Raw genomic sequence first — 15304 nt, 5'->3', positions numbered from 1 at the left:
ACAAAAAGAAGATGGGACCATGGGAAAAAAAAAAGGTCAAATATATACAAATATAGATAGATAGCTGTAGAAATAATGGTTAACTCCTATCTGTAACCCTGGGAGAAAGGCTATAATTTCCAATGGAAGAAATGGGGATCTAGAACTCTGGTGGTGGGAATAGTGCAGAATTAGACCTGTTATCTTATAATTTTGTAAATCAGCATTAAGTCACTAATAAAATTAAAAGATAAAAGTCTTTCCTGTTTTTAATAAGCAAGAGCTGTACCTGGATCCAGCAGCAATTTTTGTACCATCCTCATTAAAGATCACATGGTTTGCATTTGTGGTGAAGCGAGTCAGTATGCCATCTGGAACTCCATCAGGAAATGTGTGAACTTGAATAGTGTTGTTGGATACGGCAGTGACCAATTTTCCATTCTACAAAAAAAGATGAGAAACATTAGCAAAACAAATCCAATAAAGTGAGAGTTTCTCCTTAGTTAAAAAATAAAACAAAAGGCTGGGCGGCAGTGCACCAGGTTAAGTGCACATGGTGCAAAGCTCAAGGACAGGTGTAAGGATCCCTGTTCAAGCCCCTGGCTCCCCACCTGCAGGGGGGTTGCTTCACAAGCAGTGAAACAGGTTTGCAGGTGTCTGTCTTTCTCTCCCTTTCTCTGTCTTCCCATCCTCTCTTGATTTCTCTCTGTCCTATCCAACAACAATAACAATAGTAAAAACAAAGGAAACAAAAATGAGAAAAAGACTTCCAGAGGCGGAGCTACGAGCAGCAGCAGATCACTTTCTCTTCTCTCCTCTCCTCTCCCCTTCCCTCCCCTCCCCTCCTCTCTCCTCCCCTACCGGATCAACTAGGAATACCAAAGGAGACCACCCGGGACCGAAACAAGACAGGACTAGAATGACCACAGGAGCCCACTAAATCACCGGTGAGTACAAACATGTGTGGCTGGTGAAAGAGAGGAGAGAGGAGCCTAAGGAGAGATTAAGTGACTACTAACAGTCCAGCAGTTTATCAGTTGAGACACCACCTCCAGTCTGCTCTACCAACAAGGGGACAGCTGAAGGGAGGAGAGGACTCCCCAGAGACTCACCAAGTGCCACTCTGAGTCTCCATTGCTACTGCCCTCAGAATCTGGAGCAGCAACAGGGAGAGACACCAGGGGACAGAGATCTAACCAGGAAACTCAATAGAAGACCCTATGCCTCAGTGGCATAGCTGTGGGGCTGTGAAAGTCTCTTTGCATAACCACTGGATCTCTGCCACACCCTGCTTTATCTCTTGGTCAGGAGTCAGTGATTAAGCTGAAGCCTATTGATAGGTTAAAAGCCCTCAGGCTCCCATAGCCTACAGCTAAGAAAAAAAAAGAAGCTTTTAAAACACTGAGTTCCAACTCAGGGATTGAAATACTATTGAAACAACTGTTAACTTCCACCACTGTGAACCCTTTAATTAATTTACCTAGACACAAGTCAATCCAGGCAACAGTGATCAATAATTTGAAAAGTACTGATAAAGGGAACTCATAACATAATATATAAAATGGTTAAAACAACAAGAAGAAATATTGGAGACTCGAACCAAGACAAGAGTCCAGCTAAAAGTCCTCCAGAGGGTGAAGCACAAAACAACGAGTTCAACATCCAAACATTAGCTAAGGAAATAATAACAGGAGTGAGTAAAGAATTTGAAAAAATTGTAATCAGAAATACAGGAACAACAAATGAGACTATGGAAGAAAATACTAATTATCTCATGGTTATTAGAGAGCTTAAAGCTGAAATAGTTGAGCTAAGAACACAACTAGCTGAACAAGCTAAAACAGTATCAGAACAGGGCAACAAAATAGATGAACTCCAGAAAACAGTAGAGGGCAGAGAGAATAGAATCAATGAGGCTGAAGACAGAATTAGCAAGATTGAGGATGAATTAGAGACAACTGAAAAAAAGTAAGAGATCTCAAAAAGAGATTAATAGATGCTGAAAACAACAACAGAGACCTATGGGATGACTTCAAAAGAAACAATATACGCATTATTGGCATACCAGAGGAAGAAAGAGAAGGAGAGGAAGAAAGCATTTTCCAGGCCATAATAGCTGAAAATTTCTCTAGTCTAGACAACATCAAAGACATAAAGATTCAAGAAGCCCAGAGGGTTCCAAACAGAATTAACCCAGACCTAAAGAAACCAAGACATATCATACTTAGAATGGAAAGGAATAAGGATAAAGAAAGGATCCTGACGGCTGCAAGAGAAAAACAAAGAGTCATCTACAAAGGAAAACCCATAAGATTAGCAGCAGACTTCTCCATACAAACACTACAGGCCAGAAGAGAATGGCAAGATATCTATCGAGTGCTCAATGAGAAAGGCTTTCAACCAAGAATACTATATTCTGCTAGACTGTCATTCAGACTAGATGGAGGCATCAAAACCTTCTCAGACAAGCAACAGTTGAAGGAATCACTTATCACCAATCCTGCCCTGAAAGAAGTTCTGAAAGGTCTCCTATAAACAACCAGACCACCACAAATAGGACATATTCAAAACACTCTAAAACTCTACAAGAATGGCGTAAAAATATCTTCAATCTTTGATATCAATAAATTTCAATGGCCTAAATTCACCTATTAAAAGACACAGAGTAGGAAGATGGATCAGAAAACACAACACAACAATATGCTGTCTACAGGAAACCCACCTAACTCAACAAGACAAACACAGACTTAAAGTGAAAGGATGGAAAACTATCATACAAGACAATGGCCCACAAAAAAGGGCAGGAGCAGCTATTCTCATATCTGACATGATAGACTTTAAAATAGATAAGATTAAAAAAGATAGGAATGGACACTACTTAATGCTCAGAGGATCAGTCAATCAAGAGGACTTAACAATGATTAACATCTATGCACCCAATGAGAAGCCATCTAAATACACCAAACTTCTACTGAAAGAGCTACAGCAATATATTAACAGTAACACAATCATAGTAGGAGACTTCAACACCCCACTCTCTCAACTTGACAGATCATCCAGGCAGAAAATCAATAAAGACATAAGGGAGCTAAATGAAGACATAGATAAACTAGAACTACTGGACATTTTCAGAGTCATTCATCCCAAGAAACTGGAATACACATTTTGCTTAAATCCACATGGGTCATTCTCAAGGATAGACCATGTATTAGGCCACAAAGACAGCATCAGCCAATTCAAGAGCACTGAATTCATCCCAAGCATCTTCTCAGACCACAGTGGAATTAAACTAACACTTAACAATCAACAAGAGATTAGTAACAGTCCCAAAATGTGGAAGCTCAACAGTACACTTCTTAACAACTTCTGGGTCAAAGAGGAAGTAAAGGAAGAAATCAAAATGTTTCGAGAGTTCAATGAAAATGAAGACACAAGCTATCAAAATATTTGGGACACAGCTAAAGCAGTCCTAAGAGGGAAGTTCATAGTTATACAAGCACACATTAGGAAACAAGAAAAAGCACAAATAAACAGCCTGATTGCACATCTTAAAGACCTAGAAGAAGAAGAACAAAGGAACCCAAAAGCAACCAGAAGGACAGAAATCACTAAAGTTAGGGCAGAAATAAATAACATTGAGAATAAGAAAACCATACAAAAGATCAACGAAATTAAATGTTGGTTCTTTGAAAGAGTGAACAAAATCCACAAACCTTTAGCCAGACTCACAAAACAAAAAAGGGAGAAGACCCAAATAAATCGGATACTAAATGAAAGAGGAGATATCACAACAGACACGGCAGAAATTCAACATATCATGTGAGGCTTCTATGAACAACTATATGCCACCAAGCTAGAGAACCTGGAAGAAATGGACGATTTCCTAGATACTACCAACTTCCAAAACTAAGTCAAGAGGAAGTGGATAACATGAACAGGCCCATCACAGCTCATAAAATTGAAACAGTTATCAAAAATCTCCCCAAAAATAAAAGTCCCAGACCAGATGGTTTTACAAATGAATTCTACAAAACCTTCAAAGAAGAACTAATACCTCTACTTTTAAAAGTCTTCCAGAAGATTGAAGACACTGGAATTCTCCCTGCCAGCTTCTATGAAGCCAACATCACCCTGATACCAAAAGCAGACAGGGACACAACCAAAAAAGAAAACTACAGACCAATATCTCTGATGAACATAGATGCGAAAATACTGAACAAAATTCTAGCCAACTGGAGACAGCAGTATATCAAAAAGATTGTTCATCATGACCAAGTGGGGTTTATCCCAGGCATGCAAGGTTGGTTTAATATACGTAAATCAATCAATGTGATCCACCACATCAACAAAAGCAAGACCAAAAACCACATGGTCATATCAATAGATGCAGAGAAAGCCTTTGACAAAATACAACATCCCTTTATGATCAAAACACTACAAAAAATGGAAATAGATGGAAAATTCCTGAAGATAGTGGAGTCTATATATAGCAAAGCTACAGCCAACATCATACTCAATGGTGAAAAACTGGAAGCATTTCCACTCAGATCAGGTACTAGACAGGGCTGCCCACTGTCACCATTACTATTCAACATAGTGTTGGAAGCTCTTGCCATAGCAATCAGGCAGGAGCAAGGAATTAAAGGGATACAGATCGGAAGAGAAGAAGTCAAACTCTCCCTATTTGCAGATGACATGATAGTATACATGGAAAAACCTAAGGAATCCTGCAGGAAGCTTTTGGAAATCATCAGGCAATACAGTAAGGTGTCAGGCTATAAAATTAACATTCAAAAGTCAGTGGCATTCCTCTATGCAAACACTCAGTTAGAAGAAATTGAGATCCAGAAATCAATTCCTTTTACTATAGCAACAAAAACAATAAAATATCTACAAGTAAGTCTAACCAAAGAAGTGAAAGACTTGTATACTGAAAATTATGAGTCACTACTCAAAGAAACTGAAAAAGACACAAAGAAGTAGAAAGATATTCCATGTTCATGGGTTGGAAGAATTAACATCACCAAAATGAATATATTACCCAGAGCCATCTACAAATTTAATGCTATCCCCATCAAGATCCCAAGCACATTTTTTAGGAGAATAGGAAAAAATGCTACAAATGTTTATCTGGAACCAGAAAAGACCTAGAATTGCCAAAACAATCTTGAGAAAAAAGAAAAGAACCGGAGGCATCACACTCCCAGATTTCAAACTGTATTATAGGGCCATTGTCATCAAAACTGCTTGGTACTAGAACATGAATAGACACACTGACCAGTGGAATAGAATTGAGAGCCCAGAAATGAGGCCCCACACCTATGGACATCTAATCTTTGACAAAGGGGCCCAGACTATTAAATGGGGAAACCAGAGTCTCTTCAACAAATGGTGTTGGAAAAAATGGGTTAAAACATGCAGAAGAATGAAACTGAATCACTGTATTTCACCAAATACAAAAGTAAATTCCAAGTGGATCAAGGACTTGGATGTTAGACCACAAACTATCAGATACTTAGAGGAAAACACTGGCAGAACTCTTTTCCGCATAAACTTTAAAGACATTTTCAATGAAACGAATCCAATTACAAAGAAGACTAAGGCAAGTATAAACCTATGGAACTACATCAAATTAAAAAGCTTCTTCACAGCAAAAGAAACCACTACCCAAACCAAGAGACCCCTCACAGAATGGGAGAAGATCTTTACATGCCATACATCAGACAAAAGTTTAATAACCAACATATATAAAGAGCTTGCCAGACTCAACAACAAGACAACAAATAACCCCATCCAAAAATGGGGGGAGGACTTGGACAGAATATTCACCACAGAAGAGATCCAAAAGGCCGAGAAACACATGAAAAAATGCTCCAAGTCTCTGATTGTCAGAGAAATGCAAATCAAGACAACAATGAGATATCACTTCACTCCTGTGAGAATGTCATACATCAGAAAAGGTAACAGCAGCAAATGCTGGAAAGGGTGTGGGGTTAAAGGAACCCTCCTGCACTGCTGGTGGGAATGTAAATTGGTCCAACCTCTGTGGAGAACAGTCTGGAGAACTCTCAGAAGGCTAGAAATGGACCTACCCTATGACCCTGCAATTCCCCTCCTGGGGATATATCCTAAGGAACCCAACACATCCATCCAAAAAGATCTGTGTACACATATGTTCTTGGCAGCACAATTTGTAATAGCCAAAACCTGGAAGCAACCCAGGTGTCCAACAACAGATGAGTGGCTGAGCAAGTTGTGGTATATATACACAATGGAATACTACTCAGCTGTAAAAAGTGGTGACTTCACCATTTTCAGCCGATCTTGGAATGGACCTTGAAAAACTCATGTTGAGTGAAATAAGTCAGAAGCAGAAGGATGAATATGGGATGATCTCACTCTTAGGTAGAAGTTGAAAAACAAGATTAGAAAAGAAAAGACAAGTCGAACCTGAAATGGAATTGGAGTATTACACCAAAGTAAAAGACTCTGGGGTGGGTGGGTGGGTGGGGGAGAATACAGGTCCATGAAAGATGATGAATGACATAGTGGGGGTTGTATTGTTAAATGGGAATCTAGGGAATGTTATGCATGTACAAACTATTGTATTTACTGTTGAATGTAAAACATTAATTCCCCAATAAAGAAATAAATTATTAAAAAAAAAAATGGGGGGAGGACTTGGACAGAATATTCACCACAGAAGAGATCCAAAAGGCCGAGAAACACATGAAAAAATGTTCCAAGTCTCTGATTGTCAGAGAAATGCAAATAAAGACAACAATGAGATATCACTTCACTCCTGTAAGAATGTCATACATCAGAAAAGGTAACAGCAGCAAATGCTGGAAAGGGTGTGGGGTCAAAGTAACCCTCCTGCACTGCTGGTGGGAATGTCAATTGGTCCAGCCTCTGTGGAGAACAGTCTGGAGAACTCTCAGAAGGCTAGAAATGGACCTACCCTATGACCCTGCAATTCCTCTCCTGGGGATAGATCCTAAGGAACCCAACACATCCATCCAAAAAGATCTGTGTACACATATGTTCTTGGCAGCACAATTTGTAATAGCCAAAACCTGGAAGCAACCCTGGTGTCCAACAACAGATGAGTGGCTGAGCAAGTTGTGGTATATATACACAATGGGATACTACTCAGCTGTAAAAAATGGTGATTTCACCATTTTCAGCCGATCTTGGATGGACCTTGAAAAAATCATGTTGAGTGAAATAAGTCAGAAACAGAAGGATGAATATGGGATGATCTCACTCTCAGGCAGAAGATCAGAAAAGAAAACATAAGTAGAACCTGAAATGTAATTGGCATATTGCAGCAAAGTAAAAGACTCTGGGGTGGGTGGGTGGGGAGAATACAGGTCCATGAAGGATGATAAATGACATAGTGGGGGTTGTACTGTTAAATGGGAAACTGGGGAATGTTATGCATGAACAAACTATTGTATTTACTGTTGAATGTAAAACATTAATTCCCCAATAAAGAAATTTAAAAAAAAAAGAGAGAGAAAAAAATGGCCTCTAGGGAGCAGTGGATTTGTAGTGTAGGCACTAAACCCTAGCAATAACCCTGGAGGCAAATAAATAAATAAAACACTTTATAAATGTAGTTCAATTATGAATGTTATCAATGCACAACTTTCCTGAAAAGTGTACTAGCAGGAAAAATATATTTGCAGGATCCAATACAACAAGGACAACAAAAGGGAATAAATACATAAATAAGATAAAAAGAAAATTTCATTCACTTCACCAAACTTTTAGTGTTCAATTTTTACTTCTGGTAAGAAAATTAATCAAATAGCATTTTTATGGATACCCAAGTGTCACCAAAAAAATGGAAAAAACATACCTGGTCTCAATGAGAAAATCACATAGTGGTAGGGCACAACCCTACACTTCTACCATAAATATCACTAGATGTCTTTTAGAGTAGAATAAAATCTAAATTAAAAATGGATAACTCTCTTTGAAAAACACAAAAAAACCCAGAAAGTGGTCAGCAGATACCACTTCTTAGCAGAGCTTTTACTTTATAGCTAGGAAAGGTCACAAGTCTGCCCTAGCAGAAGAGATTAAAGCCCCAGGGAGTTAGGCCACAGTCTACCAAATTCATACAATTTTTCATAAGTCATATAGTCAATCTACTAATTAATATTAAATATCAACTTACAAAAAGACAAAAACGACAAGCTTTAGTCATATCTGTACACATAAGGCCTCAGCCTAGCTATAATACTCCTGCAGTGAAAAAAAAATTGGTAATAACAATGAAATGTTATCAGATAGCAAAATTTGTAAAGATGTATATATCTGTTAGTCAGGAAGTATAAATTATTCTAATTTGAACTGTAATATGCTCATATTTTCAGTTACTGAAAATGAGTGAGAAAGTGTTTATTTCCTATGTTGTAAAGACAGCAAACACGTAAGCTACAATAAAGCATTTATAATATTGAAGGTAAGTAAATGATAATTTAAATGTAAAATCAAAAAGAGAACCAACAAAACTATCAATATAATCAACTCAGGACAACACTGATAATGCTGAGAATTCTTTGGCAGAACTGCAGAAATCCCAAGTGTTAATTTCTGTGCATGGTATAGGAATTTGGCTAAAGTTATGACATTATTTTATGTCTTTTTATATTATTATTTCAGGGAAGGGGAGATGTTAAAGTAGTTATGCAAAAGACTTTCATGCCTGAGTCACCAAAGTCCCAAGTTCAATCTCCACATCACCACAGGCCATAAACCAGAGCTAAGCAGTGCTCTGATTAAAAACATAGGATGTAAATTCAGAGAAATCTCTGCAAAAATATTTTTCACCCAAGTGTAAATCACATCACAATTTCATTTCATGGGACAAGGGTAGATAGCTTAATGGTTATACAAAGAGACTCTCGTGCCTGAGGCTCCAAAGTCCCAGGTTCAATCCCCCACACCACTATAAATCAGAGCTGAGCAGTGCTCTAATAAAAAAGCGAAAAAATAAAAAAAAATTAATTTCATGTCAGTTGATATAATTGGTTATATACCTTCAAAGCACATGAATATGCCTTTTCTCCAACATTAATGGACTTAGGATCATCATCATCTAAATCTTCCCAAATCCTCACATCACCATCACTTCCACAAGTCACAATACAACTGTGAAGGAAACACATGCATTAGAAAGTCATCCAATTTCAAGCCTATTCAGTTTTTCTTATTTTTGGAATACTATTTATTCCTTTTCTTTTTAGTTATTTATTTTATTGGCACCAGGATTACTGCTGAGGCTTGGTGCCAGCACTATGAATCTAGTGATCCTGATGGCCATTTTTTCCACTTTTCTCTCTATTTAACTTTTATTTGGCAGGACAGAGAGAAGTTGAGAGGCAAGGGGAGACAAAGAGGGAGAGAGAAAGAGATACCTGAAGACCAGCTTCACTGCTTGTGAACTACCCTTCCTGAAGGTGGGGAGCCAGGCTTAGAATCTGGATCCTTGTCCATGGTTATATGTGTGCTTAACCGAGATCACCACTGCATAGTCCCCTAGTTGTTTTCTTTTTTGTTTTGTCTTGTTTTTAAATATTTTATTTATTATTAATGAGAAAGATAGGAGGAGAGAAAGAACCAGACATCACTCTGGTACATATGCTGCCGGGGACTGAACTCAGGACCTCATGCTTGAGAGTCTAATGCTTTAACCACAGTGCCACCTCCCGGACCACAGTCCCCTAGTTTTTTCTTAAATGTGGTACCTGAGACTGAAGCCAGGGCCTCAAGCATGCATAATACCAACAAGCAGCTTCCCCACTCGTTGATGTGACATATTTTGTAAAGTCAGAGAGAGAAGAAGAGAGAGAGACCAAAACTCTGATACGCAAGGATGCTCTCACATCCAAGTTCCTTTAGTGCTCCAATGTCATGTTGGGAACTGAATCTAGACTACGCTCAGAGGTATTTCACCATCTATGTCTCTTTCCTTCCTTTCTTCTTTCCTTCCATCCTTTCACAAATCAAGGTATTGGGCAGGGGAGATAGTATAAGCGCTATACAAAAAAGATTTTTATGCCTGAGCCTTCAAATTCCCAAATTCAATCCCCTGAACTACCATAAATCTGAGCTAAGGAATTCTGTGTATCTCTCTCTCTTTCTCCCATTAAAATAAAACAAATAAAATATATCCAAAATTTTGAAAAAACAGGGAGTCGGGCGGTAGCGCAGCAGGTTAAGCGCATGTGGCGCAAAGCGCCAAGGACCGGCTCAAGGACCCTGGTTGGAGCCCCCGGCTCCCCACCTGCAGGGAAGTCGCTTCACAGGCGAAGCAGGTGAAGCAGGTCTGCAGGTGTCTGTCTTTCTCTCTGTCTTTCCCTCCTCTCTCCATTTCTCTCTGTCCTATCCAACAACAACGACAACAATAACTACAACAATAAAACAACAAGGGCAACAAAAGGGAATAAATAAAGAAATAAAAATCTTTAAAAAAAATTTAAAATTCTTTAAAAAAAAAGAAAAAAAATTGAAAAAATAAAATGTATTATTTAATACTCTGTCATTTTGCATACACAAATGCCAATAACAAGGACTATTAAACTCCTATAGAATGAAAAGTGATTTCAATATTCTCCAGTGTCTCTGTGGTTGAGATTCTTAATTTACAATAATGGAAGAAAGGTAAGTTTGCAATCTCAGATCTACTTTCTACCTTGCTCACTGTTGTGTTTTTAGCAAAAAGAATCTCTGATACGTAGAAGCACTGATTTGCTGTATGTGTTGCCTTGACATATTCAAAAGTAAGGAAAATACAATAACAACATAGTAAAATAGCAGAGAGAAACTACAAAAAGAACTGTGGATTTTCAGAAGATAAAGATTAATTGCCATGTGGAAAATCAGAAGTCTGCATTTACACTGGGATGGACAAAATGTAAATTAGCTGAGCTGAGAGTGGTGAAAAGGGCAGTTCCAACAAATGAACATAGAAGACTGAAAACAAGAAGTTAGAAAAGTATGAGAAAATGTTTCCAATGGAGCAGACAGCACTGAAAACGGAGAAAGAAAATGCAGATTGGGATTGTCTTATTTAAAATAAGCTTAATATCAGTTTGACAAACTGGGACTCCCTTACCTAGGAAATAAATAGGACTTAAATCTCAGTTTCTGAGGATACGCCTGACTTATGTATCTAGTCAGTTTGGCACTTATCTTGGATTTTTCACTTTAAAGCATGTTAGCGTTAATTGCATCAAAATTAGTTGGCAGATCTTCACAATTCCAGCTTCTGCCAAGGTCTTATTTAACAGTGCAATACAAACAATAAATAGAATTCTCTTATGTGAGTAAATCAAAAACAATTGAGAAACATAGGAGACAGAAACAGCCAGACATCACTCTGGTACATGTGCTGCCAGGGGTTGAACTCAGGACCTCATGCTTGAGAGTCTGATGCTTTATCCACTGTGCCACCTCCCGGACACCATTCTTCCATTTTATTGGACAAGACAGAGAAATTGAGAAGGGAGGGGAAGATAGAGAGGGGAAGAGAAAGACAGACACCTGAAGACCTGCTTCACCATTCATGAAGCACTCCTGCTGCAGGTAGGGATAGGGGCTCAAACCCAGATACTTGCACGAGTCCTTGTGCTTGGTACTATGTGCACTTAACAGGGTACACCACCGCCTGTCCCCCTTCCTTTTTCTAACCCTAGCTAGATGCAATACACTGCCTTTCAAAGACAACAAAAGTTAACTGATAAAAACCAAAGTGAAGTCAGACACAGGGCCCTAGACAGAGCTACTCCAGACTCCAATAGTGATGGGGGAAGTATTTCATAATGCTACTATAAGGTGTATCAAGCAAGTGCACTGAGGGAGATATACAAAATTGCAGCTGTCAGTTGGTGGTGTCAGCAGAAAATTAGTGAAATAAAGTAGAACTAATAAGAGAATAAGAGCTAGAAGTAAGCAGGGCGGAGGGTAGATAGCATAATGGTTATGCAAACAGACTCTCTTGCCTGAGGTTCCAACATCCCAGGTTTAATCCCTGCACCACCATAAGCCAGAACTTAACAGTGTTCTGGTAAAAACAAAACAAAAACAAAAAAATAGAAGTAAACAATCCTTTGAAGACCTTACAGCAATTTAAACAGCCTTGGCTTTTGTCACTTACCACAGGAATAAGGTAACTACAAAATAGTTTTATTTATTTATTTAACATTTATTTATTTATTCATTCCCTTTTGTTGCCCTTGTTCTTTTATTGTTGTAGTTATTGTTGTTGTTGATGATGTCATCATTGTTGGATGGGACAGAGAGAAATGGAAAAGGAGGGGAATACAGAGAGGGGGAAGAGAGAAAGACAGACACCTGCAGACCTGCTTCACCACCTATGAAGAAACTCCCCCGCAGGTGGGGAGCTGGGGGCTGGAACCAGGATCCTTACGCAGGTCCTTGCACTTTGCACCACGTGCACTTAACCTGCTGCACTACAGCCCAATAGAGATGGTCAGAAATCATGAGGGAAGGGGGAAATAGAAAAGGAGAGAGCCAGAGAGACACCTGCAGCATTGTTTCACCACTCAAAAATTTTTTCCCTGCAGATGGGGACTAGGGGGTTGAACCTGGGTCCTTGTGCATTATAACGTGCATTCAACTAGGTGTGCCACCACCTGGCCCCCACAATAACTTTATTATTGGCATTTCATCTTATTTATTTAATAAAGAGAGAATTTAGAAGGAAGGGGAGACTGAGAGAGAAACAGAGAAAACTACCTGCAGCCCTGCTTCACCCCTTGTGAAGCTTTCCCACTGCAGGTAGGGACCAGGGGATTGAAGCTGGGTCCTTGCACACTGCAATATGTGCATTAACCAGGTGTGTCATCACCTGGCCGCTTATTTTTGGCATTTAAAAATTTTTGTGGGGGCAGGTGGTGGCACACCTGGTTGAGTGCATGTTACAATGTGCAAAGACCCAGGTTTGAGCCTTCTGTCCCCATCTGCAGGGGGGAAAATTTTGCCAGTGGTGAAACAGTGTTACAGGAGTCTCTTTGTCTCTCTCTCCCTCTCCATCACCCCTCCCCTCTCAATTTCTGGCTACTTTTATTCAGAAATAAATAAAATACAATTAAAATTTTTATTAAGAAATAATAAATATGAGGAATTATTGAAAACAACCTGTTCACAATGGGGGGAGAGCACAAAGAATAATGTAAAACAGTCTCTTTACCCACATTATATGTCATTAGTACGGACTAGAACAGTGGCACACCCAATAGAGCACACACATTAGCTGCACAAGGACCAGGGTTCAAGCCACCAGTCTCCACCTGCCGGGGGATAAGCTTCACAGTAAGCAGTGAAGAAGTACTGTAGGTGTCTCTCTCTCTCTCTCTCTCTCTCCTTCTCTAGCTCCCCCTTTCCTCTCAATTTCTCTGTTCTATCAAATAAAATAATTTTTTAAAAACTGCAAACAAAAGCCCTTTTAACAGTGAGTTAAGAAAAAAGTACATAAAGCATATATATATATATATATATTTAATTTTTTGCTTTTGCTTTTATTTTATGGGTTTTTCTTTTCAATAGGACAGACATTGAGAAGGGAGGAGACATAGAGAGGGAGAAAGATAAGACACCTGTATAACTACTTCACCACTTGTGAAGCATTCTTCCTGCAGGTAAGGGGTGGGGGCTCAAAGCCAGATGCTTGAGTATAGTAATATGTGCACTTAATCAGGTGCCCTGATTCTTTTACTTTCTCCTCTCCCTCCAAACCCACAGAAGTTGAAAGGCAAAGAAAGAGAGAGAAAGAAAGAAGGAAAGACACACCATAGCACCACTCCACTAACAGTAAGCTTTCCCCTTTGCATGGTTCCCACAATGGTAGTTAAAAAGCTCTGGGTTTTGGCTCAAGGTGAGTGTGCACTATACCAAGTGAGCTATTTCCCAACCCCTTCACAGAATTTCTAAATGTACTCTGTGTGTGTGTGTGTGTGTGTGTGTGTGTGTACTCAAAGCCTGCCATCTAAAAAGCTCTTATGGTTATTCACAGAAAGACTGTTCTTTGTTGTGCACAGTGTATCTCTACTCTAAGAGACATGCAAATAGTTTTCAATGAATGAATCAACAGTAAAAGTGACAGTGGGCATTGGAGAGTACTACATAGAACTAGACCTTAGAAAGATAAAAAGCATTAGAATAACTCTAGAAAACATTACTACTTAGGAATCAAGCAGAGGAAAGGAAGTTTGAAAAAACTCATCAGACAGTTAAAAACAGCAATGATAAAGTATTAGAAAAGTTAAGCAAAGATAAAATACAAGAGGGAACCAGTTGCTGAACTTGGCAAGTCGGCAGCTGGTGACCTGATCACACTTTAATAATGAGAAGCAAGGGCCAGGTGGTAGCACACCTGGTTAAGTGCTCATATCAGTGCACAAGGGCCCAGGTTCAAGCCCCTGGTCCCCACCTGCAGGAGGAAAGCTTCACAAGTGGTGAAGCAGGGCTGCAGGTGTCTGTCTCTCTCCCTATATCCACCTTCCCTCTCAATTTCTCACTGTCTCTATCCAATAATAAATAAATAAATAATTTAAAAAAAGAAAAAAGAAATGAGAAGCAGACAGGAGTGAACAAAGAGAAAGGGGTTTCACACTCTGAAAGATTTTACACTCGCTAGTTCTGTTACTGTCAAGCTATCATGGCAATCAGAATCGAACAATAAGCGTAAGGGTGTGCGTGTGTTACTTTAGATTTCGATGACATTTCTATCTGGATGGATCATTTTAGACGGGGGGGGAAAATGTTCCAATATTTACAATTTATTTCCGTGTCTCAAAATATCCTACCTTCCAGATTCATCAAAGCAGACATCTGTGTGTCCCTCTGTATGCCCATATCTTATCGGCTTTTGTGTGGCAGGCATCTTTTCCTTCACCTTCACCTACCTGAAAAAGTGTTGTAAAAGCTAGTATTAACTTAAAGAAGAGATGAGCCCGGGTTGAAAAAGAAGGTAGGTCAGTATTCTACTGTATATATTTTCAAAATCCCCTTCTCCACCCTCCGGCCCACCTCATGCGAATGAACGAGACGAGAGCGGTGGTCTCTCTCAATGAGCTCGGAATAGCACTTGCTTCTTAGTGGGCAGTATGAACAAGGGAAGCTGGAACGAAAACTCACCAAAGTTCCAAAGCGCCCACAACAGAAACCAAGTCGGCTTGGAGAGTACCACTCGGCGTCGGCTCACCGCGCAGGTTCCCGCGCCCAGTCCTGCCCGCCACACTGCGCCTGCGTCGGCCCGCCCACACCCGACGCAGGTCCGCAGCGAGGTCGC

At 39.5% G+C, this 15304-nt stretch overlaps 1 protein-coding gene across 1 annotated transcript in view; it reads right to left on the bottom strand.

Moving 5' to 3' along the window:
- WDHD1 (WD repeat and HMG-box DNA binding protein 1) overlaps positions 1-15284 on the bottom strand; it is an 87204-nt gene extending 71920 nt beyond the window's left edge. The window contains exons 1-4 of the mRNA XM_007527376.3: positions 15151-15284; positions 14820-14918; positions 9030-9141; positions 269-420 (exon numbers count right to left, since the gene is read on the bottom strand). Of these exons, the coding sequence (XP_007527438.2) occupies positions 269-420; positions 9030-9141; positions 14820-14896 (341 nt within the window). The 5' untranslated portion in view covers positions 14897-14918; positions 15151-15284. The remainder of the gene's footprint in view (positions 1-268; positions 421-9029; positions 9142-14819; positions 14919-15150) is intronic.
- Between the last annotated feature and the right edge of the window lie 20 nt (positions 15285-15304).

The sequence above is a fragment of the Erinaceus europaeus genome, chromosome 16, assembly GCF_950295315.1.
Source record: "Erinaceus europaeus chromosome 16, mEriEur2.1, whole genome shotgun sequence".
NCBI lineage: Eukaryota > Metazoa > Chordata > Mammalia > Eulipotyphla > Erinaceidae > Erinaceus > Erinaceus europaeus.
The sequence above is the reverse complement of the archived record's forward strand: the minus strand, read 5'-3'. Positions and strand labels throughout refer to the sequence as shown.